At 45.6% G+C, this 26,075-nt stretch overlaps 1 protein-coding gene across 1 annotated transcript; it reads left to right on the forward strand.

The window, feature by feature from the left end:
* Positions 1-1,008: 1,008 nt before the first annotated feature.
* On the forward strand, positions 1,009-25,450 carry SOX8 (SRY-box transcription factor 8). Its single transcript, XM_081338040.1, has 3 exons — positions 1,009-1,692; positions 17,368-17,606; positions 22,608-25,450. Exons 1-3 carry the CDS (start codon positions 1,277-1,279, stop codon positions 23,345-23,347), a joined length of 1,395 nt encoding a protein of 464 aa, XP_081194166.1. The 5' UTR covers positions 1,009-1,276; the 3' UTR covers positions 23,348-25,450.
* The last annotated feature ends 625 nt before the right edge of the window (positions 25,451-26,075 follow it).

The following is a 26,075-nucleotide window of genomic DNA, read 5'->3' on the forward strand; positions in this document are numbered from 1 at the left end:
GGTTAATCGTGGTTAACTTGGTTAATCGTGGGTAAATGTATAGCAGAATAAGGTTGAGGTTCTTTATCCCTTGTTGTGGCTGAGCCCAGCCAACTCTGACGGATCAAGCCGGAGATCACTAGCATATTCTCGCCACAGCTTCGGCTAAAGTGGTGAGTTTATGATTCAGCGGGTGGTGCGAACCCAGGAAATTGGGAAAGCGCAGTCAGCCAAGTCTACTTAAGCGGGAGTCAGCGTGTCGTGGGAATAGAGCCTCGGTTAGGTAAATGTAATTACCCTTCGTTGCTCAGTGCCGTAATCACATTCCCGGCCTTTACTTGGATCCAAATTGCTGCGGACCGAGTTGGTCTTCTTTCTCTAATTTCACAGCGGCAGGAAAGTAGTTATCATTTGCAGAGATTAGTTCCTGCTTGGCAAGGGAAGGGGAGTCTCCAGGGAAGGGCGATGGCCGGGCACTGAAGCGACTCAGGGGACCCCTCTGGACCCTGGGAGGGTGAGGAGGGTTGGGGCTTCCCTGCTGATTTTCGTGGATTAATCAGACGCACCATTCTGTCCCATTGCCGACCCTCCACATTCAGGCCAATCCAGGTCCACTTCCAGATGTCCGAAGCAAACCTGAGGATAATTTGTTTGGCCACCCGCGCCGCATTACGTAGACTTCTGGAGCCCAGCCCGATCTAGCAAAGCTCTTTAACTGAAGTTCTTCGGATGCATTGAACTACAGAGTCCAGGCTCCATGGGTTGATCCAGCACGTCCGGACAGCACAATGTTGGGAAGAGCTGGCTAGTACATTTACTCCCCAAGTCACTACTATTTTATACCGTACTCGCAAATTTTACACTCGCAGTCCCCCTCCCCCAATTTTCCACGCAGCTAAACTGCAAACAAACCATATGTCAACTTTCCACCCTCCGTTTTTCATTTCATTTCATTTTACTTTTAAGTCGTGGGTCGCTTTAAGAACCCGGGGAGAGCCGAAGCCCCGCCTTTTATGCAGAGTAGCCCGTTCTCGGCCGGCCAATAGGAACGGGGGAGGAGGCGGAGCCGGCTCGCCCCGCCGGGGAAGAAAGTCGCTGGCCGCGCCGAGTCGAAGCGTTTGGATCAAGCGGCGCCGTCGGGCAGGTCGGGCGCTCCGCTTCGCCTGGGCTCACGGCAGAGGCGGCGGCGGGAGAAAAAGCCCAGCCGGCAGCTGAGTCCGGAGCTCCGGGCGCGCCGGCCCCCTGCCCGCCCGCGGCTGTCCGGCGGCATCCCCCGCTCGCCCGGCCCGCGCCGCCGATGCTCGACATGAGCGAGGAGCACGCCAAAGCCCCGGAGGCGCCGGGCAGCCCGGCCGGCACGGCCAGCTCCCTCTCGCACGTGGATTCGGACTCGGACGCGCCCTGCTCCCCGGCCGGCTCGGAGGGTCCGCCGCCGGGCTCGGCGCCGCGCTCGGCCAAGGGCGAGGCGGGGGAGGCGGACGAGCGCTTCCCCGCCTGCATCCGGGACGCCGTCTCGCAGGTGCTGAAGGGCTACGACTGGAGCCTGGTGCCCATGCCGGTGCGGGGCCACGGGGCGCTGAAGGCCAAGCCGCACGTCAAGCGGCCCATGAACGCCTTCATGGTCTGGGCGCAGGCGGCGCGCAGGAAGCTGGCCGACCAGTACCCGCACCTGCACAACGCCGAGCTCAGCAAGACGCTGGGCAAGCTCTGGCGGTGAGTGCGCGGCGCGGAGCCCGGGCGGGGAGCGGCAGGGCACGGGAGGGGGGGCGGCGGCGGCGGCGGCTCTCCTCGGTCGGTCGGTCGGTCTCCCCCGCGGTCGACCCTCTTCCCAGGCTCGTGATTCAGTGCGTGTTGCAGACGACGGCTTCTCCGACTCGGGGGATCGAGCGGCGGGTTGCGTTTGGGCGCCGGAGCCCGCGGGGGCTCGCGGTCGGCCCGGCTGGGTGCTGCTCCTTCCGCCGCTGTGCGGGGACTTTCTCCGTCCCAAGCTGCGAGCTTTGAGAATCGGAGCTAACCGACCGGCTGCCTTTGGACCGATTTTCCAGCGTCGTTGCCAGCGAGCAGGCCGGGGGTATGGCCGGCTGTGGATGATGGGAACTCCATCCTTCGGTTGTTGAGAAAGCCGTGTGTCGGGCTGGCCCGGGGGATTTTTAAGCCCGGGGGGAGGCGCTCGGGCTCAGTAAGCGGAAGAAGTGGCGGAGCGGTCGCTCAGATGCGGCGTTTGGATCAAGTTGTTGAGACGACCGACCGACCTGGGCGTGTTCGGACCTTTTTCCTGACTAAGCCGCCTTGAAAACCGATTCGACTTTCATCGGCTTCTGTCTGCAAGCAACTCCTGTCCTGTTGGGTGTCGCTTTGATGAAGGAGGGGAGCTGCGCGTTGGAAGGGCTGAAAAATTAGTAGCTCCCTCATTTTAAGTGGACACGCATGTTCAGGAGGGATCAGACTGGAACGGGGTGATGTAGTCCAAACATACGTGTGTATGCAAAACCTGGCTCTGATGGAGGTGTTTCCAAACATTGGCTTACAACATCCAAGCCTGGACATGCGCTGGCTTTTCAGGGCTACTGGAGGGGGTGGCTGGTAGAGCCTCTGAGAACCCCCCTCCCCACTTTTTCTTTGAGGGATAAATCCTGAAGTTAAGGAACACATAGTGGGAATCAAAAGTGCAGCCAGGGTAATGAAGGACAGCTGGAAGGAAATTAAGGGTCAGATCAGGGACATTCCTGGAAGTTCAAAGGGATTTACTTTAAGCCCCCCCCCTCCCACCCACCCTGATCTGAGCCTTTGAGGTTGCTGGCCTCTACCTGTTAAAAGGTGGCTCTTTCTAGCCCTGGTTCAAGCAACTTGCTTGAAGGGCCACTGATTTTCCAAAGCTGGAAACACGGTGCATTATAAAACAAACGAGGAGAGAGGGTTTGGGGAAGGGTTCTTGCCTTCCTTTCTCTTTTTAGCCTTATATGAAGCATCACCATGGTGCCAAATTCCTGGAATATTTCAGTATCTCACTTTTAAGCTCTAGGTGGTGAGATACTGATCTCAAGGTAGGGTCAGTTTGGAACTGTTTACAGAGAAATGGGTTCCCATCTCTTCCCAGCTTGTTGCCAATCAAGTGACTCTGAATAAACAATTTTTTTATGGGGAAGAGGAGCCTGAACCCCTCAAAAGGGACCCATGTCACAAGGTGTAAAACACTGTATGAAAGAGATGTAACAAACTATGTTCTTGGTCACAGGAATTAAATCAGTTTGTGGCGCCTTAGAGACTAACGATTTTATGATCCTTTGAGCTTTCCTGGCTCACACTTCTCCATAGGATCACTTTTTAAAACAACTCTTGTTGCCTATGAAAAAAAAAATCAAACGGTTCTCAGCTTTACTTAGAGAAAAAGGATACTTTAAAGTCCAACGTATTTATTGTGGCAAAAGTTTGCATGGACTAGAACTCCATGCCCCCAGAAGCTGACACCTGGCTTCAATTTTTTTTTCAGGTGCCACAAGACTTTCTTTGTTTTGCTGGAGCAAGCTCAGAGCAGCTGCCCCTCTGGAATTTTCTATTAGCTTGGCTCCCAAGGTTTGCTGCAAACCTTCATTGCTCTTGAGTTACAGGGAAGCCCTGTTGAGATTTTAAGTAGCACATTGGAATAGAGCTATGTAGGGTGAAAAAGACAAGTTTACTATTCCCTGGTTTGTACTTTGCAGGCATAGGATACTGGGTGACCTATGAAAACACCGGGGTGCTTATATTTGCTTTATACGTACTTCTATTATATATAAACAGGGATGCAGTGGCTCAGTGAGTTATGACGCTGAGCTTGTCGATCAGAAGGTCGGCAGTTTGGCGGGTGGAATCCTGAGTGCCGCATAACAGAGTGAGCGCCTGTTACTCGTCCCAGCTTCTGCCAACCTAGCAGTTCAAAAGCACGTAAAAATGCAAGTAGAAAAATAGGGACCACTCCGGTGGGAAGGTAACAGCGTTCCGTGCGCCTTTGGCGTCTAGTCATGCCGGCCACATGACCACGGAGACGTCCTCGGACAAGCGCTGGCTCTTCGGCTTTGAAATGGAGATGAGCACCGGTCCCTAGAGTTGGAAACGACTAGCACGCATGTGCAGGGGAACCTTTACCTTCTTTACCTTTACCTTATTATATATAAGTTTTTAGAAGCTCATCCTTTTTCTAAACCTGGCAATCAGAAAATGAGTACCAGGTTTAGAAAAAATAATGATGAGCTGAAACTATCCCTAATAAATGAATGGGATAGTTAGAAGAACTGTCATTTTGGTACAATGCAATACGGCACAGTTTAATAAAAGCCCTGTGCTTTTTCTTTCTCAGGCCACTGTCACTTAAACACCGTTAAAATTAAAAAGACAGAGGCTTTTGTTAACACTTTTTTGAAACAACTTTTTGAAACCCGTAAATAAACTATTTTGTTTTTATGCTACACTGCTTGACTTGGATAGGAATAATAGCTGTTACAGCTGTTTTTTTCCCTGTGCCCCTAGCTGATGTATTTTACTGTTTTAATGTTCTTTGAAAATGAATTCTTTTTAAGCCGCCTAGAAAACCCTTAGCACAGAGCAGATTCAGAATGAGTAAATAGATAAGGGGTATGCCACCTGTCTTCCCTAGGTGTAGTGTGTGTGGTCAATTGGTTTTTTTTAATTACTTTAATTTATTTTTACTACCGTTTATTATTTATTTTGCTACTGTTGGGTTTTTTGTTCTTATTTATGTGTTTTGTTTTTAGTTTATAACTGTGGACGCTCAGAGCCACATATGTAAATGGGCAGTTACACAAACGAAACAAACTGGAAGATTAAAAGAATTTTGTTTGATATGACAGATCATGGGTTTACTGCCTCTCTGTCCACTGCCTTCAGTTTCTTTGGTCTCAAACAAGCCTGTGCATGACTCCAGCTCTGGTGGTTTTTAATGCTCTGTTTATGGAGCATTATGTGCCAAGGCAGCCATACGGCTCGCTTGCACGCTGCACTTCAAACCTGCCACGGCGTCTTGTCTGAACCCAGCCAATATTGCCATAAAGCATACACACACACACACACACACACACACACACACACACTCTTATGTGCGCATTGTATCTCGCCTGACTCCGAGCAAAGCACCACAAGGCCACCCAGCGAGTTCCCGACTCGGAGGAGATTTTATTCAGGCATTCGTTGCTTTACAGCTCCCTCCTAGAGATGGTTTGGTACAGAAGCCTCTTTGCTGTAAGGCAAAAAATTTGCACAATATTTTCTCCCTCTGGAAGAAATTCCAGCCTCCCCTCCCCCGCTGCAATTCTCTGCATGGAAGTACAAGTAGTCCTCAACTTACGACCACAATTTAAACCCAAAATTTCTGTTGCTAAGCGAGACATTTATTAGGTGAGTTTTTCCCCCTTTTACAACCTTTCTTGCCATAGTTGTTAAGTGAAAAACTGCAGTTGTTAAGATAGTAACATGGTTGTTAAGTGAATCCGGCTGCCCCATTGACTTTCTCAGAAGGTCACAAAAGGGGATCATCTTACCCTGGGACACTGTGACCGTCCTCCATGTGAGTCAGTTGCCAAGTGTCCGAATTTTGACCGTATGTCCATGGGGGATGCTGCACTGGTGGTAAGTGTGCAAAATGGTCAGAAGTCCCTTTTTAAAGTGCTGTTGTAACTTCAAACGGTCACTAAATGTGTTTCTGTAAGTAGAGGACTTCCTGTACCTGGTGTATTTGCCCTCCAGCAAGGTAGAGCAGGTGGCTTTTGTCCTGCGTGTGTAAATACAGGCAGGTCATCCCAGTTTTCAGTTTTCTCTTCCAGCCCTGGCTTGTATTTCCCAATGAAGCTGGGCTGCACGATCAGTAATGAACGAGTTGAGCGAGTCACAATGAGCTACGTTGGCATGATTTGCTAAGCCGTAAGCTGTGGTTTTTGCAATCGGCCGTCAAGAATATACGAGAAGCCAAAACCGAATCATGGGATGGCTTAAAAGTGACATTTCTGAAGTTAGTTGGTGAGAAATTCAGAGGGGGAAAATATCCCTTGTTCATGTTTACGCCTGTGGGACCCCCAACATAAAAATACATCTAAATGTTCAATTGCATGATAAACCTACATCTTCCTAAGTAGTTAGAAATCAATAAATGCTTTTGTTAGAAATGTTTGCCCTGGAAGGCAACAGTTTTTGTGAACGATTGAGAGTCTCTGTGGTTTTGGGCTGTGTCTCCTTTGGGGGCAGATTCAGCTGTTGCCAAAAGGGCATGTTCTTTCCAAAGGTTAAAGGGCATTTTTCAGAATGCAAAGCTTTGTACTTTGCTGAATCTGATGCAGTATGCTAGAAGGGAATTCTAGGCTCCAAGTGACCTTTTCTTTGAGCCAAGAAATAAGCTTGTCTAGCTTAGAAATGTGGGCACCGAGGTATTTTCCTATTCAGAAGATCGAGGAAGTATCAGTCTTACTGCAACTCATTTTGGAGCAGAGGGACATCAGGTGTGAAATGGGTTTGAATCCTTGCCTGGCTCTTGGGTGTTGTCGTGATTTACCCAGCCCTTATACACTGCAGAGGAGAAAGAAGTGGTGGGGAGAAGAAAAACTCTATCAAGTCCTGAACTGTTGTGTAGCAAGTTGGGGAGGGGGATGTGGGATAGAACTGTTAGCAAGATAGATGCAAATACTTTGTTGAAGCACATGCAAAATACATGCAGATGAATCTCTTACAAGTTCCTGTGTGTGCTGTGAGAAGTCACTTATATACTGCTTAAAAAGACTTTCCAAATCAAGAGCTGTCTAGTCTAGTGAAGAGAAGGACTAGGAGTGACATGATAGCAGAGTTCCAGTATCTGACGGGCTGCCCCAAAGAAGAGGGAGTCAAGCTATTTTCCAAAGCACCAAAGGCAGGACAAGAAACAGTGGATGGAAACTAAATCAAGGAGAGAAGCAACCTAAGAACTAAGGAGAAATTTCCTGAAGGTGAAAACAATCAATCAGTGCAAGGGCTTGCCTTCAGAAGTTGTGGGTGTTCCATCACTGCTGACTTTCAAGAAGAGACTGGACAGCCTTTTGTCTGAAATGGTATAGACTATCCTGCTCGAGCAAGGGGTTGGACTCCCAAGGTCCCTTCCAACTCTCTTATTCTATGTTCTATGAGATGCCATTGTTCCTCTCTCCTTTGGGCTGCTCAGACTCCCACACCTTAACCGAGATTCGGAAAAACTGGGAGAAGAGCAAAGAAAAACAGAGAAAAGATGTTTTGGGGACTGGAAATGAGGTCTTCGGTTGAAGGGAGGTTGAAGGCAGTGGGTAGATGTAGCCTTGGCAAAGATAGGCTAGCCCAGGGGTAGGCAACCTTGGCTCTTTTATGACTCGTGGCTCAGGAATTCTGGGAGTTGAAGTCCACGAGTCATAAAAGAGCCAAGGTTGCCTACCCCTGGGCTAGCCTTTTTCTGAATCTGAAAGACTTGATGGGACCTGCTTTCCATCATTCCTAAATGTAGAACACAGAAGGCTGTCCTTGAGCTACAGGAAAGCAGACTCTGATTTTAGGAGAAAAAACAAATCCTGACAGTAAAAAGAATTCTGTGTGATTCAGAAGGCTAGTGGGCTCCTTTTTTGCTGGATGTGTTAAATAAAAACCTAGACAGTTATCTAAAGCAGGGGTCACCAACCCCGGGCCATGGACCGGTACCGGGCTGTGGCATGCCAGCAACCGGTCTGCACAAACAAGCAAAGCCCCATCCGTGGGATACAGGCAGCACACAAAACCACACTCCCTCCGGTCCGCGAAAAACCTCTCTCCACGGAACTGGTCCCTGGTGCCCAAAAGGTTGTGGACCTCTGATCTAAAGGGGATGTTTTAATTTGGGTTCCAAATTAAAGGGCTGTTGAGATCTCAGGGACCCTTTTTAATGGTTAAGCTTCCCCCCCCCCCAGAGAAGATTCTTCTGTATAGGTAGTCCTCGACTTAACAACCGTTCATTTAGTGACCAAAGTTACAATGGCACTGAAAAAAGTGACTTACGACTGTTTTTCACCCTTACAACCGTTGCAGCATTCCCCATGGTCACGTGATCAAAATTCAGATGCTTGGCAATGGACTCACATTTATTTATTTATTTTATTTATTTTAATTCCATTTATATCCCGCCCTTCTCCGAAGACTCAGGGCGGCTTACAAGCTTAGCAGTAGCCTTCATTCTATGTATATGCCTGCTTATTAGGGCTTTCACACACACACACCCAAGCGGCATTATTACAAAGTCAGCTTAATTGCCCCCAACAATCTGGGTCCTCATTTTACCTACCTGGGAAGGATGGAAGGCTGAGTCAACCTTGAGCCTGGTGGGATGCGAACCTGCAATAATTGCAGGCAGCTGGTGTTACTTAAGGAGGCATTAGCCCACTGCTCCACCAAGGCTCATTTATGATGGTCGCAGTGTCCCCCTGGGGTCATGTGATTCCCTTTTGTGACCTTCTGACAAACAAAGTCACCGGGGAAGCCAGGTTCACTTCACAATAACGTTATTAAGTGCAGTGATTCACTTAACAACTGTGGCAATAAAGGTCGTACAATGGGACAAAACTCATTTAACAAGCCTTTCAGTTAGCCACATAAATTTTGGGCTCAATTAGGGTCATAAGTCGAGAAATATAGTTTCTCAGAATAGGCCTCTTTGATCTCAGTGTGGCTTACTGCTGGGTGGGAAGATGGGAGCTTCAGTTTTCTGGAAACGAAAACTAATCTCTGGGTGGCAATAGGCAACAAAAGGAGGACACAAGTTGCAACTATTTTTTCCTTATGGAAGCTACTTTTGCAATTTCTGGATGAACACATGAAGCTGCTGGAATGCGTCCTGGGGAGATTTGCGCCACTGTATTTAAGGCAGGCTGTGAATGCCAGATTCTCTTAGAAGTAAACATATTTAGCCCTTGCATATAAATGTGCGTGTAGACCCTCTTAACACAGGGAGAAATTTATCTTGGAAGCTGATGGGACCTCGAAGGCATTGTCAATGAAGTTTATGGCTCTTCGGAGAGAACTATCTCTTCCTCTCCCCCCTCCTGTGTTCCTATCCACAGTCCAACTGCTTAGGAATATTTATATTGGCTTGTTACAGTTCAGTCTTTCTCAGTCAGACACCTTACAAATATTTGAGATGTGGGTTTTTGTAATCCTCAGCCAGTGCGGGATGTTAAAGTCAACACAACCAGAAGGCACTGGATTGGAGAGAGCTATCGCAAGAAATGGGACATGTAACCCAAGAGATGCCTCTTGGTTTTGTTTCAGAAAGAACAAATTGATGTAGGATTGTAGTCAAAAGTGTTTTATTTTCCATTGAATTAACGAGTGAATATATCAAACCATAATTTATTTTTTTATGAATCTGAATGTGGCTCATTTCTCTCTCTCTCTCTCTCTCTCTCTCTCTCTCTCTCTCTCTCTCTCTCTCTCTCTCTCTCTCTCTCTCTCTCTCTCTGTGTGTGTGTGTGTGTGTGTGTGTGTGTGTGTGTGTTTATGGGGATGGAAAGTCCCTTTCTGAATGTTCACTTCTGTCATTTTTAACTTCTATGCTAGTTGGCCACTCACAAATCCTTCGTAATGTCAGCAAAGTTATACTCCCTAGAAAAACTCTTGACAGTCAAGTCTACATTGTATTACTGTGTGGTTTGGAGATATTACTGTTTCGGACAGGAAGGTGGTGAAGACAAGATGATTGGAGTTTCACTTCCTTCTCTCCAGGACACGGCATGTAAGCGCTGCTTGACCAGGGTCTGCAGTATTGCCTGGGATGCTACACATCCTCTCCATGGCCAGTTTTCTTGTTACCTTCTGGGAGGAGGTTTCACAATATCCAAAGCATAACAACTAGATTCTGTAATAGCTTTGTACCATGTTAACTCTTTTTCCGCTATGTATTCTAAATGTCTGTGATATATACATATACTGTATGCATGTGTCTATGGATATGTATGTGTGCATCCCTTCCCTTCCCTTCCCTTTAGCATGACATAGTGCCATTTTGGGCTGAAGATGGGCTGTTGCACTAAAACTCCTTTTTCCTTCTCAGCTAATCTCAAATCAAACTGCTTCTCTTCAGGGCTGAGAATTTTTCCTTGTTTGCCGCCAGTCCCTTGGAATTGACTTGCATCAAGTTTCTGCTTGATACTGTTGTGGGGGAAAAAACACCCCTTTTCTTCATGAGCTCTTGTGAAATTGCTTTAAAATAAATGCTTTTTTCCCCCTTTGTATAGAAATGAATATTACATGCCATGGACTTTTTAGTTTACAAGCTCCTTATTTTATACTGTGATGTCATAATTGACTATAGCACACTGTCAATTGTTTTCTTCCATGTCTGGACAATATCTAGCGATAAATGCTTAATAAATAAGATTAATTTTGTTAGCATTTGGGTCTGTAGTCAAATAAGAAAGCAATAGTGTATTGGAAGAATTTTTAAGGGCTTTTGAGCAACTGGTGACAAACCAAAGGGCACTGCAGAAAATAGTGTCAGAATCAATCAGTCAGTGAATCTGGGGCTATTTTACAAAACTTGGTAACATTTATTTTGTGGTCTTCACGGATTGCCCACGTTATGATGGATGGACGGGTGTTATCCAGAGATGCCAGAAAACATGAGTGGGACTTAATGGGAACAGAGCTTTGGAAATTTAAGAACTTTTCTCTCACATATGAAGAATGGTTACAGGAGCTGAATATATCAATCTAGAGAAAAGAAGAAATGGGTGACATGATAGCAGTGTTCCAGTATTTGAGGAGCTGCCGCAAAGAAGAGGGGGTCACACTACTCACCAAAGCACCAGAACGCAAGACAAGAAACAATGCATGGAAATTAATTAAGGAGAGAAGCAAGCTAGAACTAAAGAGAAATTTCCTAACAGAACAATTAACCAGTAGAACAGCTTGTCTCCAGAAGTTGTTGGTGCTCCATCAGTAGAGGCTCAGTTATTAAGTGAATCACTGCAGTGATTAAGTTAGTAACATGGTTGTTAAGTGAGTCTGGCTTCCCCATTGACTTTGCTTGTCAGAAGGTCGCAAAAGGGGATCATGTGGTCCCAGGACACCGCGACCATCATAAATACGAACTAGTTGCCAGGTGTCTCAATTTTGATCATGTGACCCACGGGGATGCTGCAATTGGTCCAAAGTGTGAATTTTGCAACCAAGAGGGTGTTTTAGGTCAGAGTCTGAAATGGGTGCAACTCGCCCTCCCACATCAAGATAATTGTCGAAAGCGGTGGGAAAAGGCTTTTTTTAAAAAAATCTTTAAAAGCAGGTACTTTTCTTGAAGGGCATCTTTGGGGATTTTCCAAGGGCTGCCAAAAGGTGAAGGAAGGATGTTGTGGCTCCTTGGGTGGCGTGCAAAGGGCCCCAGGAGCACTGCTGCATTTTAGTTGCCCTGAATGATGTATAAATATGGCAGTCGAGGCATTTCTGTGGCATATTTGTGGAGGATAAGAGCAGGATACATTTTGATTCAGAATCAGTTTGGTTTAATTTATTTATTTAATTTATTTATTCGGTTTATATACCGCCCTATTCCCAAAGGACTCAGGGTGGTTTACAACGCAAATGGTTGGTTTGGTTTTATTAGTATCGGTTTGGAATCAATTTGGTTTTATTAGTACCACTTTATAAAGCCTTAGTAAGGCCACCTCTGGAATACTGCATCCAGTTTGGGTCACCACATTACAAAAAAGATGTTGAGATTTTGGCAAAAGTGCAGAGAACAGCAACTAAGATGATCAAAGGCCTGGAGACTAAAACATACGAAAAATGGTTGCAGGAATTGGGTTTGGCTAGTCTAGAGAAAAGAAGGACAGGGGAGACATAATAGCAGTGTTCCAATATTTGAGGGGCTGCCACAAAGAACGGGGTCAAACTATTCTCCAAAGGACCAGAAGGCAAGACAAGAAACAATGGATGGAAACTACTCAAGGAGAGAAGCAACCTGGAATTAAGGAGGAACAGCTTGCCTTCACACATTGTGGGTGCTTCCTCACTCAAAGTTTTTAAGAGGAGGCTAGACAGCCAATTGTCTGAAATGATGTAGGGTCTCCTACTTGAGCAGGTGGCTGGACTGGAAGACCTCCAAGGTCCTTCCAGCTCTATTCTGATTCTAATGTGGGGAAGAGCAACAAAGGTGATAAGGAGTCTGGAGGCTAAACTGATATATCAAGGTGTCAATTGAGGCATTTCTGTGGCATATTTGTGGAGGATAAGAGCATGATACACTTTGATGCGGAATCAGTTTGGTTTAGGGCAGAGAAGAGCAACAAAGATGACGAGGGGCCTGAAGACCAAACCATATGATAAACAGCTGAGGAAACTAGGTACAAGGGTGGAGGTTTGTTCTCCGAGCTTGTGGGTTGGTTTCCGACATTTCATTACCAGGCTAGGTAACATCTTCAGTGGAGTTTAGGGGACACACAGCCACACAACTCCCCTAAACTCTGCTGAAGATGTTAGACTGGTAACGAAATGTTCCAGAAACCAACCCACAAGCCCGGAGAACAAACCTTCATCCTCATCCTACCCCTGAGCTGCAGATATTTGCCACAGGTATGTTTAGCCCTAAGGAAGAGAAGAACTAGGGGGAGACATAGTAGCATCTTCCAATCCTTGAAGGGTTGTCACAAGAAAAAAAGTGACAATTTACACTCCCACAGCACCTGAGGACAGGACGACCAGCAGTGGATGGAAACTCATCAAAGGACGATCCAAGCTGGAAATAAGGAGGAATTTCTGGACAGAACCATTAATTAATGGGACAGCTTGCCTCCTGGAGTTGTGGGTGCTCTGGTTGCTGAGAAGGGTTTTGTTTTTGTTTTAAGAAAAGACTGGACAACTTTTCAACTCCTGCCTTGGTCAGGGGGTTAGACTAGAAGACCTCCAAGGACCCTTGGGGCCTTATGATTCTATTTCCATTTCTATCAATTCAGAAGCTATTTACTTTTATGTGGAAAGCTGGAAAAGAAAATATAGTCCATGCCCCTGAAATAGATCCTTGTTTATTTAATGGGCCTTGTCGAAAAATGTAAACGGAAGGTGTTCTTGTGGTTCTCAACTCCAAATCGAGCTGTGCTCAGTCGAGTTCTGCTACTTAGTAAACAACTACAGGATTGCAGTACTAGACTTATATACTGCCCCATAATGCTTTACAGCCCTCTTACACAGGGTCAGCCTCTTACCCCCAAGAACCTGGGTCCTCATTTTACCGACCTCTGAAGGATGGAAGGCTGAGTCAACCTGGAGCCAGTCAGGATCCAACTTCTGACTATGGGCAGAGTCAGCCTGTAATGCTGCATTCTAACTACTAGGAAAGGAGGGAGGGAGGGAGGAAGGAAGGAAGAGCAATAGCAATAGCACTTAGACCGCTTCACAGTGCTTTAATTTTCTCTAAGCTGTTTACAGGGTCAGCCTCTTGCCCCCAAAAGTCTAGGTTCTCATTTTACTGACCTCAGAAGGGTAGAAGGCTGATTCAACCTTGAGCTGGTGAGACTCGAACTGCCAAACTGGTGACAGTCAGCAGTCAGCAGAATTAGCCTGCAGTACTGCATTCTAACCACTGCATCACTCCGCTGATGGAACAGAATCATTAAAGGCTGTAAAGGGAGGGACAGAGTGAAATGTAAATGACAAAAAATAAAAACATTTTTAAAATCGTTTTAAAGAATTGAATTGTGGAATTGTCCCATGGCATGCTGGCCCTGGCAAGTTGTCCTGCAGCAAGTTGGCCACAACAAGTCAGCTGTGGTGCATTGATGGATTGCGATATTTTTTGGGTTATTCATTATAAAGGAAAAGCTTGTCCCTTAAACTTGTCGGAAAGATTAGAAGCTTTGTTTAAAATACTTAAAAGCATAGGAAATGTGAAGAAAGCTCATTAGTCCAAACATTTTCATTTGGATTCTGTCCTTGTGTGAAGTTGGAGTGAGGCAGTATTGACAGTAGGGCTTTATTCATGGGATCCCAAGTCCAGCTCAGTTTGTGGAGCGAAAAGTAAGCATCTGTGCTGTATCCCAGGGGATGTCGGTTATGGTGGTCTTCCCCAGTGTGATAGTCTTCAGATGTTGCAACAGTTGGAATCACAACAATTCCAGCCATGACATTCACAACACATCTGGATGGGTTGGGGAAAGGCTAAAATGAAGGCTTGGCCATAGAATCCAGCCAGTTAAATAGTTCTGTTGATTTCAGATAGCGCCATGTACATGCTAACGTACTCCTTGGTTATATTGCTTTTTTATTTGTTTGTGTCAACACTGCTAACATCAAATGTTATTGCTTGACAAGAGATGAAGAAATAGCCGTTGCATATGTTAAACTTGTGTATTGCTTTAAGAAAGTTAGTTTAATGTTGGGAGGGGGGATGAGTAGGATTGCACCTTTTAAGGCCATTTTTAACTAGAGAAGATAAGACCTTGGCGGCTTTTCTAATGGAAGGGAAGCTGATTCTTTAAATTAATTGGAGAATATGATTAATAACAAAATTAGAAAGGTGGAGAATTGTGTTTTAATATATTGTGCAAGGGGTGGAGATTTCAGATTCCAGCTTCCTTCGAGCAAGCATTTGCTGGTGTATTACGCTAATAAAGGACTTTTAAGGTAAACAATGCCAGAGTCACTTGAAAAGCCCATACTCAGAAACTTGACAGTTTGTTTATTTATCTATTGTTATTGGAAGCATATCTTCTAGTTCTGTAAAGGTTAAGTAACTTATTGTTCTGAAATGTCTTTGACTGTTCTTTGTTTTTAAAATTGTAATCATTTCCCCCCCCAGATACCATCTTTAATATTGTTTGTCATGAAATTTGTCCTGTAATTTGGCAGAGTAGAGTAGAGTAGAGTAGAATCTTGGAATAGAGCAGAGCAGAGCAGAACAGAACAAAACAGAATACAATTCTTTATTGGCCAAAGTGCCATCTTTATCAGGAAAAATAATATTAAAGCAATGTAACAAAAATGTGACTATATTTGTTATGTGCTACTACTGGAGATTGGGGTAAAACACAGTGAGGTGGGCCATGGGGAATTGGTTTGAGTGCCTTTGAGGTGTATCTCAGTTTTTTTTAAAGTGTGGTTTGTTGCTTATTTTCATCGAGTAAAAATATTGAGCTCTGCATTGGAGATAATTTCCCATTTAGACAGGCAGTTAAAATCCCATGGAGAAGAAGGATGAGGGTCTTGCATCATATGTACCTTGGACCAAAAATTCTAACTACTTATGCAAAGAAATGAGATCACAGCCTGCAGGGACCAATGGGGGAAAGAGATTTTAGAGTAATGATAAACAGTTCAGTGACCCAAGGTACAGATGACATTCAGTGAAGGTATTAGCACAGTGTGTATCCTCTACACAGTATGTTTGGGATAATGAGAAACGATATCGACAAGAGAGGTGCTAATATCCATGGCCAAGAGTTCGCAAGGTGTTGGATGAAGCCAGAAAAACCTATAAGAAATATGCTGACAAGACGTCCCCTCAGAAAAAAATCAAGAGAGGGGATGAAGTGTGTTTGTCCACCATGTATCTACAGTCTAGACCACAGTTCCCCAAAATTTCCGGCTTTGTGAATCAGGCAGGGGGAGGAGATGGGATGGGTCCATGTGGGCAGCGGGCACATACCCACCTGTTGCTCATGCAAGTGGGCGCATGCTCGCCCACCACCTCTGCAGCCCAGTTCCGAATGTCTCAAAACCCAGTAGTGGGCCACGGCCAGAGATTGGGGACTCCTGGTGTAGACAACCCTTGGCAAAGCTGGGAGAAAATTTGTAAGTCCTTTCCCTATGGTAAGAATTATCAACCCAGTAACTGTCAGATTTAAATGACCAAAAAAATCTTAAGAGGATACATCCTGTCTTCCACCGTTATCTGCTTAAACCAGTAAAATCCTTCCCATTAAAATCACCAGCAGAAGCCCTTCCCCCTCCTGATCTCATTGAGGACAAGCAACACTTTGAAGTGAAGGAAATATTTGGACTCATGTATCCACAGAGGCAAACTCTGATACCTTGCTTCAGTCTGATTGGACACGGTGTGCGTGTGTGTGGTCAGCGATGGGAGGCGGCTAAGGGAGGGAAATGTTGAACATAAGGATTTTGGCCTGTGATTCTCGGTTCTGGCTATGCATTATTGTGATACGCTCAACTTCTAATAAACTATAGCTTTCTCAACAAATGGAGCCAAGGCTCGTTTCTATTTAGAGGTTTACACTGGCAAGTCTGACAGAAAAACCAAATAGTGAGCAGGGCCAGATGAGCTAATTCTACATTATTGTAAGGTTATATTAACAGAAACTTGCAAATTCAAAAGTATATTTCCCCTCCCCCATCCCCTTTACAGCCCAAGAAACCAGGGAGGGTCTCTTCTGAGCATCTTCTTGCCCCACCCTCATTCCTGCTGCTGGCTAAGTTGCCTTTTATCTGGCCATTTCCTTGGCTGAGTCTCTTCTCCCTGTCTCCCAAGGTCATTCTCACTTAAAGTAAAGGTAAAGGTTCCCCCGCACATGCGTGCTAGTTGTTTCCGACTCTAGGGGCTGGTGCTCATCTCCATTTCAAAGCCGAAGAGTCAGTGCTTGTCCGAGGACGTCTCCGTGGTCATGTGGCCGGCATGACTAGATGCCAGAGGTGCACGGAACACTGTTACCTTCCCACCATAGTGGCCCCTATATTACCCAATATTATAATGCCCTTAGAAGAATCACTAGTGTGACCACATCTGGAATATTGTGCACAGTTCTGTTCAGAGCATCTTGTAAGGGACATAAGGGAACTTGGAGAAGGTTAGAGGAGGGTAACTAAGGTGATCAAGGGGTTGGAACATCTTCCCTGTGAACCAAGATTGCAACATTTGGGGTTTTTTTTAGTCTAGAAAGGAGGTGAATGAGATGACAGAGTTGTACAAAATTAGATGTGGGATGGATAAAGTGAACAAGGGGAAGTTATTTTCCCTTTCCTCAAATACTAGAACCAACCAATACAATTGGATCCTGGAAGAATTAGGACATATGTAACCACACAACTCAACAAAGTTTGGAATTTGCCACCACGAGATGTGATGCTCGCTATACCCAAAAGTTTGGTTAGCTTCAAAAAACGGTTTGGACATATTCATAGAAGTCCTGGGGGATCCATGGCTCTTAGCTTTGATGGGAGTGGGACTGCCTGTGAAGACCCTCTGCTGGGAGACTGGAGGGCTTTCTTGTGCACTTGGCTGGCCATCGAGAGAACAGGCTGCTGGATTAGATGGGCCTTTTATCTGATCCAACAGGGCACTGATTATGTTTTTGGGACTACATAAGAGTGTTAGACTTAAATTGGGTTAAGGCATACGTGAATGACTCATTTAGTTTTCCTCTCTCTGTTTTTAAGCTTACTGAGTGAAAATGAGAAGCGTCCCTTTGTGGAGGAAGCGGAACGGTTGAGAGTTCAACATAAAAAGGATCATCCAGACTACAAATACCAGCCACGCCGGAGGAAAAGTGTCAAAGCCGGCCAGAGCGATTCAGATTCAGGAGCTGAGCTGAACCATCACGGAGGATCCCAGATCTACAAATCGGACGCAGGGCTGGGCTCGATGAGTGAAGTGCATCACCCCAATGACCACACAGGTGAGGGAAGGGAAGAGTTTTTGTGTCAGACCTGCCCCAAATTAGACATTTAGGAAAGAAAGACCCTCGACTCTGGTTGAAGTGATAGGTTCTTTTACTAAAGTTAAGTGGTTGCAGCGAAAGTAAAGCTAGATCTGAGTATTCCCACATAAAGGTTACACTTTGCCCCTTTTCCCTGGCCCTCCGCCCTTGACCAGTTCATCAGTGTCCAATAGGTTGCCTTGAAGATGTTTTGGGAATGGCTCGGAGCTTGGTGCCTCTCAATCCAGTTTCACATTTGGTTCTCAAGCTAGGTGTCCTTGAATGTTGGTTTATTCCAGTTTAGCACCTCTGGTTCTTGTCAGTGTGTTTTCCATACCCCCTTCTCATTCCCAGGCCCACATGTTACTCCCCCAAATTCCTTCTCCCCTCCCTTACTATTTATGGCAGGATGCCAGTGAAGGGAAGAAGCTGGAGATGGCAGGTGTGACAGTTTGTTCAAGGGCAGAATCCTTAATTTGCTTTATCTTGGATGTCTCATGTCATGAGAAATAGCATGAATATAGGTGGAGATTTGGCAGCTCTGCCCATATTTCAAGTTCTCCTGTTTGGTGCATTTTCTGTTTGGGATGATTTTCTTGGGAAAAGAAAGGCTCAGTTCCAGATACCATGAGAACATTAATCAGTCAATCAATCAAGTTTGACAGAGTAGATGTCCTTCTCCATGAGACTTCTGCGGCCTTTCTCCTTCCAGAACTGTGGCGCTTGCATGATGCTTCCCATGGACTCCCACTTTTTGTTTGGAGCTGTCCCAGGTGCCTTGGCCAACACAGGCTACAATCTGAGACTATCCCCCTCCCCCCTCCTACAAAATTGGCAGTTTCTTCTCTGCTTCTGTTCTACTCACAGTCTTTTTTTTCAAGAAAGCTGGGATTTTTCCATTTCTGGCTTCTGCTCCTAGGCATAAAGCCAAGACCTTGTGGCTCTGTGCTCAGTTCCACACTGAGGGCTAAAAGTATATTTGTGTTCAGAATTTGGTGCACTCTGAACACGTTTGTGGAAAGCTCTTGCACATGGGTCCCCTTTTCCTTCCAAGGTGTCTTGGGAGCAGCCCCCCCCCGTGCATATATCTTTATGTATTCTATGGGAGACCCTATAGCAGGGGTGGGGAACTATGGCCCTGTTGTGACTTGTGGACTTCAACTCCCAGAATTCCTGAGCCAGCATTCCTGACTTAGGATCACAATTGAGCCCAGAATTTCTGTTGCTGAGACAGTTGTTAAATGAGTTTTGTCCCATTTTGTGACCTTTCTTGCCACAGTTGTTAAGTAAATCACTGCAGCAATTAACCTAGTAACCTGGTTATTAAGTGAATCTGTCTCCCCAATTGACTTTGCTTGTCAGAAGGTTGCAAAAGGTTTATTTTCCCCCAATAAGCAACTTCCTGGTTTTCCCCCCTTTTTATTTCCAGCTGTTGCACAGCAGGGATATTTTTAAAAGGAGTTTTTGAGATATTGATAAATCAAAGTTCCTCACTGAAACTGATTCTGGCAGCTTAGAAAGCCTGGCTGGGTGCTGCTCCTCCCTATTTTTTTGCAGCTTTCCAAGAAATCATTGTAAACTACAATCTATATTGCATCTTCATGATCATGTGATCAAAATTCAGACAATTGGCAACTGACTCATATTTATGACGGTTGCCATGTCCCAGGGTCATGTGACCTTTTGACAAGCAAAGCGAGATTCACTTAACCGGGTTACTAACTTAACAGCTGCAGTGATTTGCTTAACAGCTGTGGCAAGAAAGGTCGTAAAATGGGGCAAAACATACTTAACAAATGTCTCACTTAACAGCAGAAATTTTGGGCTCCGTTGTGGTCGTAAGGCAAGGACTCTCTGTACTTTGCTACTGGAATTAGGTGGGAGATGAGTTTTCAGCAGGAAATGGATAAAAAACACACACTTTAGGCCTCTGCTGTGCTTATTGCAACAATAACATATTTTCTGAAAAGTAGGAAAGTTGGGGAGGGGGGTGAAAGTGGGAAGAACCCTCCCCAGGCTCCCCCCCTCACAATAGAGCACTGATGTCTTACCTGTCCTTGTTACAAAGCAGGAGTCGTGATCCTGCAGTTTGGGCATGTAAAGTCACCAGTACCTTTCCCTGCTGTTCAGACCACCTGCTCAGATTTCTAAAAGTAGTTGCCCTAGTCCAGGGGTAGGCAACCTCGGCTCTTTTATGACTCATGGACTTCAACAGTAGTTGCCCTAGTCCAGGGGTAGGCAACCTCGGCTCTTTTATGACTCATGGACTTCAACTCCCAGAATTCCTGAGTCAGCTGACTCAGGAATTCTGGAAGTTGAAGTCCATGAGTCATAAAAGAGCCGAGGTTGCCTACCCCTGCCCTAGTCAGCTTCACAGCAGAACAATCAACCAGGAGACCAGCTTGCCTTCAGAAGTTGTGAGTGCTTCATCAGTGGAGGTTTTTAAGAAGACACTGGACAGTCACTTGTCTGAAATGGTGCAGTGTCTCCTGCTTGAGCAGGGGGTTGGACTAGAGGACCTCGAAGGTCCCTTACTGCTCAATTCCCTTGCGTGTATGTGTGTATGCAGACATACACATTATATTCGGCAGGGGTCCCCAACGCCCAGGCCACAGCCCATTTGGAATTGGGCCAGATAAGCGGAGGGCGAGCACACTCACGCATGCAGCTCCACTTGTGTGGAGAACCATCCTGCTTGTGCAGAACCATCCTCTCCCCCCCTCCCTCCCACCGGAACCGCTGCTGGTCCCCAAAGCCAGAAAGGTTGGAGACCACTGATATAAGGGCTGGGTGAAGCTTCTGTGAAAGATTCAAAGGCTGTTCTCCAGACTCACTCAGCTGCACTAGACCAAGAAAGCAAGAACTAGCCAGATTCCAATAAAGTCTCTTTAATGCTAGAATTAGGGGCAAATGCAGATAGCTAGAGCCTGCAAGAGTAATTTCCCTGCCTCCTTTATAAGGAGTTCATTTGCATGGTTGGAAATGCTTCTCCCCACCTGAGCTGAGCTGCTGTTTATGAGAAGAACTGCTGATAGATTCACCTTCTTTTGATTTATGTCTCTCCTTCCTTGCACTCCTTTCCCTGCTTCCCTAGAATAACAGAATAACAGAGTTGGGAGGGACCTTGGCTTGGAGGTCTTCTAGTCCAACCTCCTGCTCAGGCAGGAAACCCTATACCAGGAGTAGGGAACCTTGGCTCTTTTATAACTTGTGGACTTCAACTCCCAGAATTCCTGAGTCAGCATGGCTGGTCATAAAAGAGCCACAGTTCCCTACCCATTCCCTTGACCAGGGGGTAGGCAACCTTGGCTCTAGGGAATGGTCTAGGGAATGGGTAGGCAACCCATGGCTGGCTCAGGAATTCTGGGAGTTGAAGTCCATGAGTCATAAAAGAGCCAAGGTTGCCTACCCATTCCCTAGACCATTTCAGACAAATGGTTGTCCAATCTCTTCTTAAAAACCTGCAGTATTGGAGCACCTAAAACGTCTAGAAGCAAGTCGTTCCATTGAATGGATTTGGGACTTCTGGTCTGGCATCTTTGAATCAGTGTGAAGATTTGATGGACTTTGATGGACTTTGCTATGTGTTTGCATCCTTTACTCCAGGCAGTTTTCATCATAAAAACAGAAACAAAACCAATGAAAAAGCACTAAACTGCCATAAAACAATAGGTGCACTCAAATTTGCCATTAACAAATTTGGACTAATTTCATTCATCAAATCAAAGTGCACACTCAGTTTCATTCTGCAAAGGAAAGCAAATCAGACCTTGGTTAAGGCCTGACCAATGTGTGGTATAGTTCTTTCGGCTGGCCCATGCTGTGCTAAATGGTTTGACAACTTCTTGTTATCCGCCCCCCCCAGAGCTTCCATTTCTCTCCGTTGCAGCTGCTTACACTCAGAACAGCTTTCCAAATCTTTCTGCATATGCAGTTCACCAAATCGACATGCAGAGTTGGGAAAGCTATTAGGAAAGCATTTGCTTTACAGGCCAGGGGTGCCAGATGTTATCCTTAATGTCTGGTTGGTTTGGAAAGACCCTGGCTTGAATGTAAGAGAATCCTTTCCCTGTCAGATGGGAAGTTTTGAGCTAGCTCAGTGTCTCCCATCCTTAGACATTTTAAGATGTGTAGTCTTCAGTGCCAGCTGGGGTATTCTGGAAATTGAAGTCCACACATCTTAAAATTGGTAAGGTGACCCAACGGTGAAGTGGTAGAAGGTAAAGTTTGGATATTCCACTCATTTTCTAATGAGTACACTGTACAGTCAACCCTTACGTGGTCTCTCCCATGTTCCTTCTGTTTAGCACATCTGGAATTCTAAGTTCACACTGTTAGGTGCTCTGCCAAATGGTTGCCACATCATAAGCCCACGTTGGCCAGAAAGCAAGCTTGTTAGGTTGCTCCTTACCTTGAAGTTGTGAGTGCTCCATTACTGGAGGCTCTCAAAAAGAGATTGGACAACCACTTGAATGGTATAGGGTCTCTTCAGTGGTGGGATTCAGATAAGTGAGCAACCGGTTCTCTGTTTGGATGCCACTTCCGGAAGTCCATTCTGGGCCTGGGCAACAAAAGATTAGCTACCAGTTCTGCCGAAGTGGTGCAAACCGGCTGAATCCCACCACTGGGTCCCCTGCTCAAGCAGGGAGTTGGAACAGAAGACATCCAAGGTCCCTTCCAACTCTGTTATTCTGTTAAACTTGGCCCTCCTGCTCCTCACCATCCCAGCTTAATGTTTTCCTGGTAGGTAGGTACCTCTAGAAATAATGGCCTGGCCTGAAGCCAAGCTTCTTTTATATTTTGATAGTAGGATTTCCAAAGCTGATTTCCAGAGCAGACTATTTTTTGCTTTTCTGCCAATCAGCTTCTTATTTATTTTTATTAAATAAGATCACCCTACATTTTTCAGGGCTGGCGCTTAAGCTAAACCATCTTTCACTTGTAAGATGATGATTTTGTTTTAAATACACTTTCCTCTAGGGCAGCCCCATGGGCCTCCTACCCCACCTACCACCCCTAAGACAGACCTACACCCTGGGGGCAAGCAAGAGCTGAAGCACGAAGGCCGACGCCTCATGGAAAGCGGTCGACAGAACATTGATTTCAGCAACGTGGACATCTCTGAGTTGAGCAGTGAGGTCATCAACAACATGGAGGCCTTTGACATCCATGAATTTGACCAGTACTTGCCACTCAATGGGCACTCTGCTATGCCAGCCAGCCATGGGCAGAGCTCCACTGCAGGATCTTATGGGACCTCTTACTCTCACTCGGTCAACGGCAGCACTGGTGGGGCCTCCCAGGGATGGACTCACAAGAGCCCAACCTCTGCCTCCCCTTCTTCCAGTGAAACCAGCCAGCAGAGGCCTCACATCAAGACCGAACAGCTCAGCCCTAGCCATTACAGCGACCAGCCTCACAACTCTCCAACCCATTCGGACTACGGATCCTATACTGCTCAGGCATGTGCCACCACTGTGTCCCCGAGCTTAGCCACGGGGGCTTTTTCCAGCTCCCAGTGTGACTACACAGATCTTCAGGGTTCTAACTACTACAACCCCTACTCGGGCTACTCTTCCAGCATTTACCAATACCCATATTTCCATTCCTCTCGCCGGCCATATGCCACCCCCATCCTCAACAGCTTGTCCATCCCCCCTTCTCACAGCCCCACGGCAAACTGGGACCAGCCAGTCTACACAACCCTGACGAGACCTTGAGCTGATGGAAGGAGCCACTTCTCCAGGTCTTCCTCACCAGCCTTCAACAGTGTGCACTACACAGAAACAAAGACGGAACAAAGAAATGATAATAATTAGTAACAAAGAACCATAATGGAGCATCATTGCATAGTCCGAAGTGCCTCCCACTTTGCCTGGCCATTCCCTGCATAGAATCTCTTAGATTTTCCAAGGCAGAGTTCTATTTTGTTTATTCTGATTTGCAAATAATATTAAACAACATCGGGACCAATGAATGCTCTTGAACAGATGAAGGACAATCCATTCTAAGTCCTCTGTGAGAACTTTGAGATGAGTTTGGATGTCAAATCCAGGACTCTGTAAAAGTCGAGGCGAAGATGGTGCTTAAGGTTTTATGGCAAACTAGGGACAGATCAGCCTTGCACAAAAACCCATGTGGGATTTTTTTTTAAAATCCTAAGTGTTCAATTAACAATACTGAGGGACCATTCAAGAATCTTTGGGGACCAACCAACTAATGTCAGCATTTCTTAATTTTAGTTGAAGTTCTGAGCAAGGTTTGGCTGTAATTAACATTTAGTTTGGAAGCTTAAAAAGTGCATTGAGAAATATATATATATATATATATATGTATATATATATATTGTCATTGTTTGAGAGTAAATCTGTTAAATATGTATTTATGTTCTGTGTAATTTTTGTCCTTTTAATTAATGAAGTAATTCTGTGCAAGAGGTAGAATTTAAATAAAATAAAGTCTTTATAGTCCATGAAGTAGTGGAGGAGTTTTATCATCTCCCTAATTACACTACTCATTAAAAAGAGGAAAAAAGCAGCATTTAAAATCTGTCAGAAAGGAAAATTAGAAATGCTTCAAAAGAAACAGTGATAATATAGGAACCTAAGAGGTGGAGAAAAAGCAGAATTCACACCCCGTTTCAACAAAAGTTGTGCCAAGTTGCTTCTGGCTAACATTCACTTCCAGGTGCTATGAAGGTGATGGCCACTCCGTATTGTTTTTCTCAAACACCGGGAACTTGAGGTAGACTGCCACTGGAACCAGAGAATGCTCAAATAGCTCTTCCAGTTGTTGGCCCCAGCATAGCTGTATGGCTTCTAAGCAATCATTTAGGGCTTGGTAAATTGGGAGAAGCATGGTTGAATTTTCATAGCCTGGTCAGAAGAAGAATCACCCAGGGAATTCTGGGAATTGGTCCACGTGTCTTAAAGTTGCTGAGAGTTGAACTTGTGGACTTCAACTCCCAGAATTCCTCAGCCAGTGTGCCTGACTGAGGAATTCTGGGAGTTGAAGTCCACAAGTCATAAAAGGTCCAAGTTTGAAGACCCCTGCCTTAGAATGTAGTGGGAGCCCACCTACATCTGATCCTGAATTTGCAGGACTGTTGCTTACCTGAAGGTCTGGGTTGTAGAAATGAATTCCTGGCACTGACTTGTTTTTTCCATCTTTTTCGGACCCAGTGGGTGACCTTGATATTTGGTATTCCAGATGAAGAAAAGGTGACATTTTTTTCTCTTGATGGTTTTCCAGCCACAAATAGGCTGTGTGCCTCCATACTGGTGCTTCCTAAATTTTTGCCCTTTTAATTTCTATTTAGAGAGGTTTCATGGAGTTAACCTTTTCTAAATACTCTCTCATCCATTGCCTATTAAGTCAGAGGAGGCTGGAACTTAGATTGCACTAATGCAACTCAGAATAGATACTTTTATCAAGCAAATTGAACAAGCTCAGTTTTGGGGCTGTGGTTGACCCACCTGAACTTCCACAGTGGCATCTCCAAAGTGCCTTTGCACAACCCAGCTTTTGCAAGCCAAATTCCACCACTAGGAATTGCACACGTGCAAAAATATTGTGCAAGGTGTTCCCCATCAGAAGGAAATTATAATATTTTACCTGGCAAGGTGTGATATGAGCTTCCTGCCAGAACTGTAGGATGTTTCAAGGAAAGCAAATCACCTGCCAGAGGCTCAAAGATGCTTTTTCAAAAGGCAACTGGACTGGTTTTTTTCCTTGAGAAAAATAAGACATTTCACTTCTCATCCATTTGCTTCTTGGCTAAGTAGCACAACAACAATGACAATTCTTCTTCTTCTTCTTCTTCTTCTTCTCTCCTCCTTCTCTCCTCCTCCTCCTCCTCCTCCTCCTCCTCCTCCTCCTCCTCCTCCTCCTTCTTCTTCTTCTTCTTCTTCTCCTCCTCCTCCTCCTCCTCCTCCTCCTCCTTCTTCTTCTTCTTCTTCTTCTTCTTCTCCTCCTCCTCCTCCTCCTCCTCCTCCTCCTCCTCCTCCTCCTCCTCCTCCTCCTCCTCCCTCTTCTTCTTCTTCTTCTTCTTCTTCTTCTTCTTCTTCTTCTTCTCCTCCTCCTCCTCCTCCTCCTCCTCCTCCTCCTCCTCCTCCCTCTTCTTCTTCTTCTTCTTCTTCTTCTTCTTCTTCTTCTTCTTCTTCTTCTTCTTCTTCTTCTTCTTCTTCTTCTTCTTCTTCTTCTTCTCCTCCTCCTCCTCCTCCTCCTCCTCCTCCTCCTTCTTCTTCTTCTTTTTTTTTCTTTTTCTTTTTCTTTTTCTCCTTCTCCTTCTCCTTCTCCTTCTCCTTCTCCTTCTCCTCTTCCTCCTCCTCCTCCTCCTCCTCTCCCTTCTCTCCCTTCCTCCCAACCCCAGCCCCCCACTCCAGATGCCTTTTGAAAAAGTACCATGGAAGCAACTATGACCTGGATGACTGAGAATCTCCACAGAAT

Source organism: Vipera berus (genome assembly GCF_964194415.1).
Source record: "Vipera berus genome assembly, chromosome: 13".
Taxonomy (NCBI): domain Eukaryota; kingdom Metazoa; phylum Chordata; class Lepidosauria; order Squamata; family Viperidae; genus Vipera; species Vipera berus.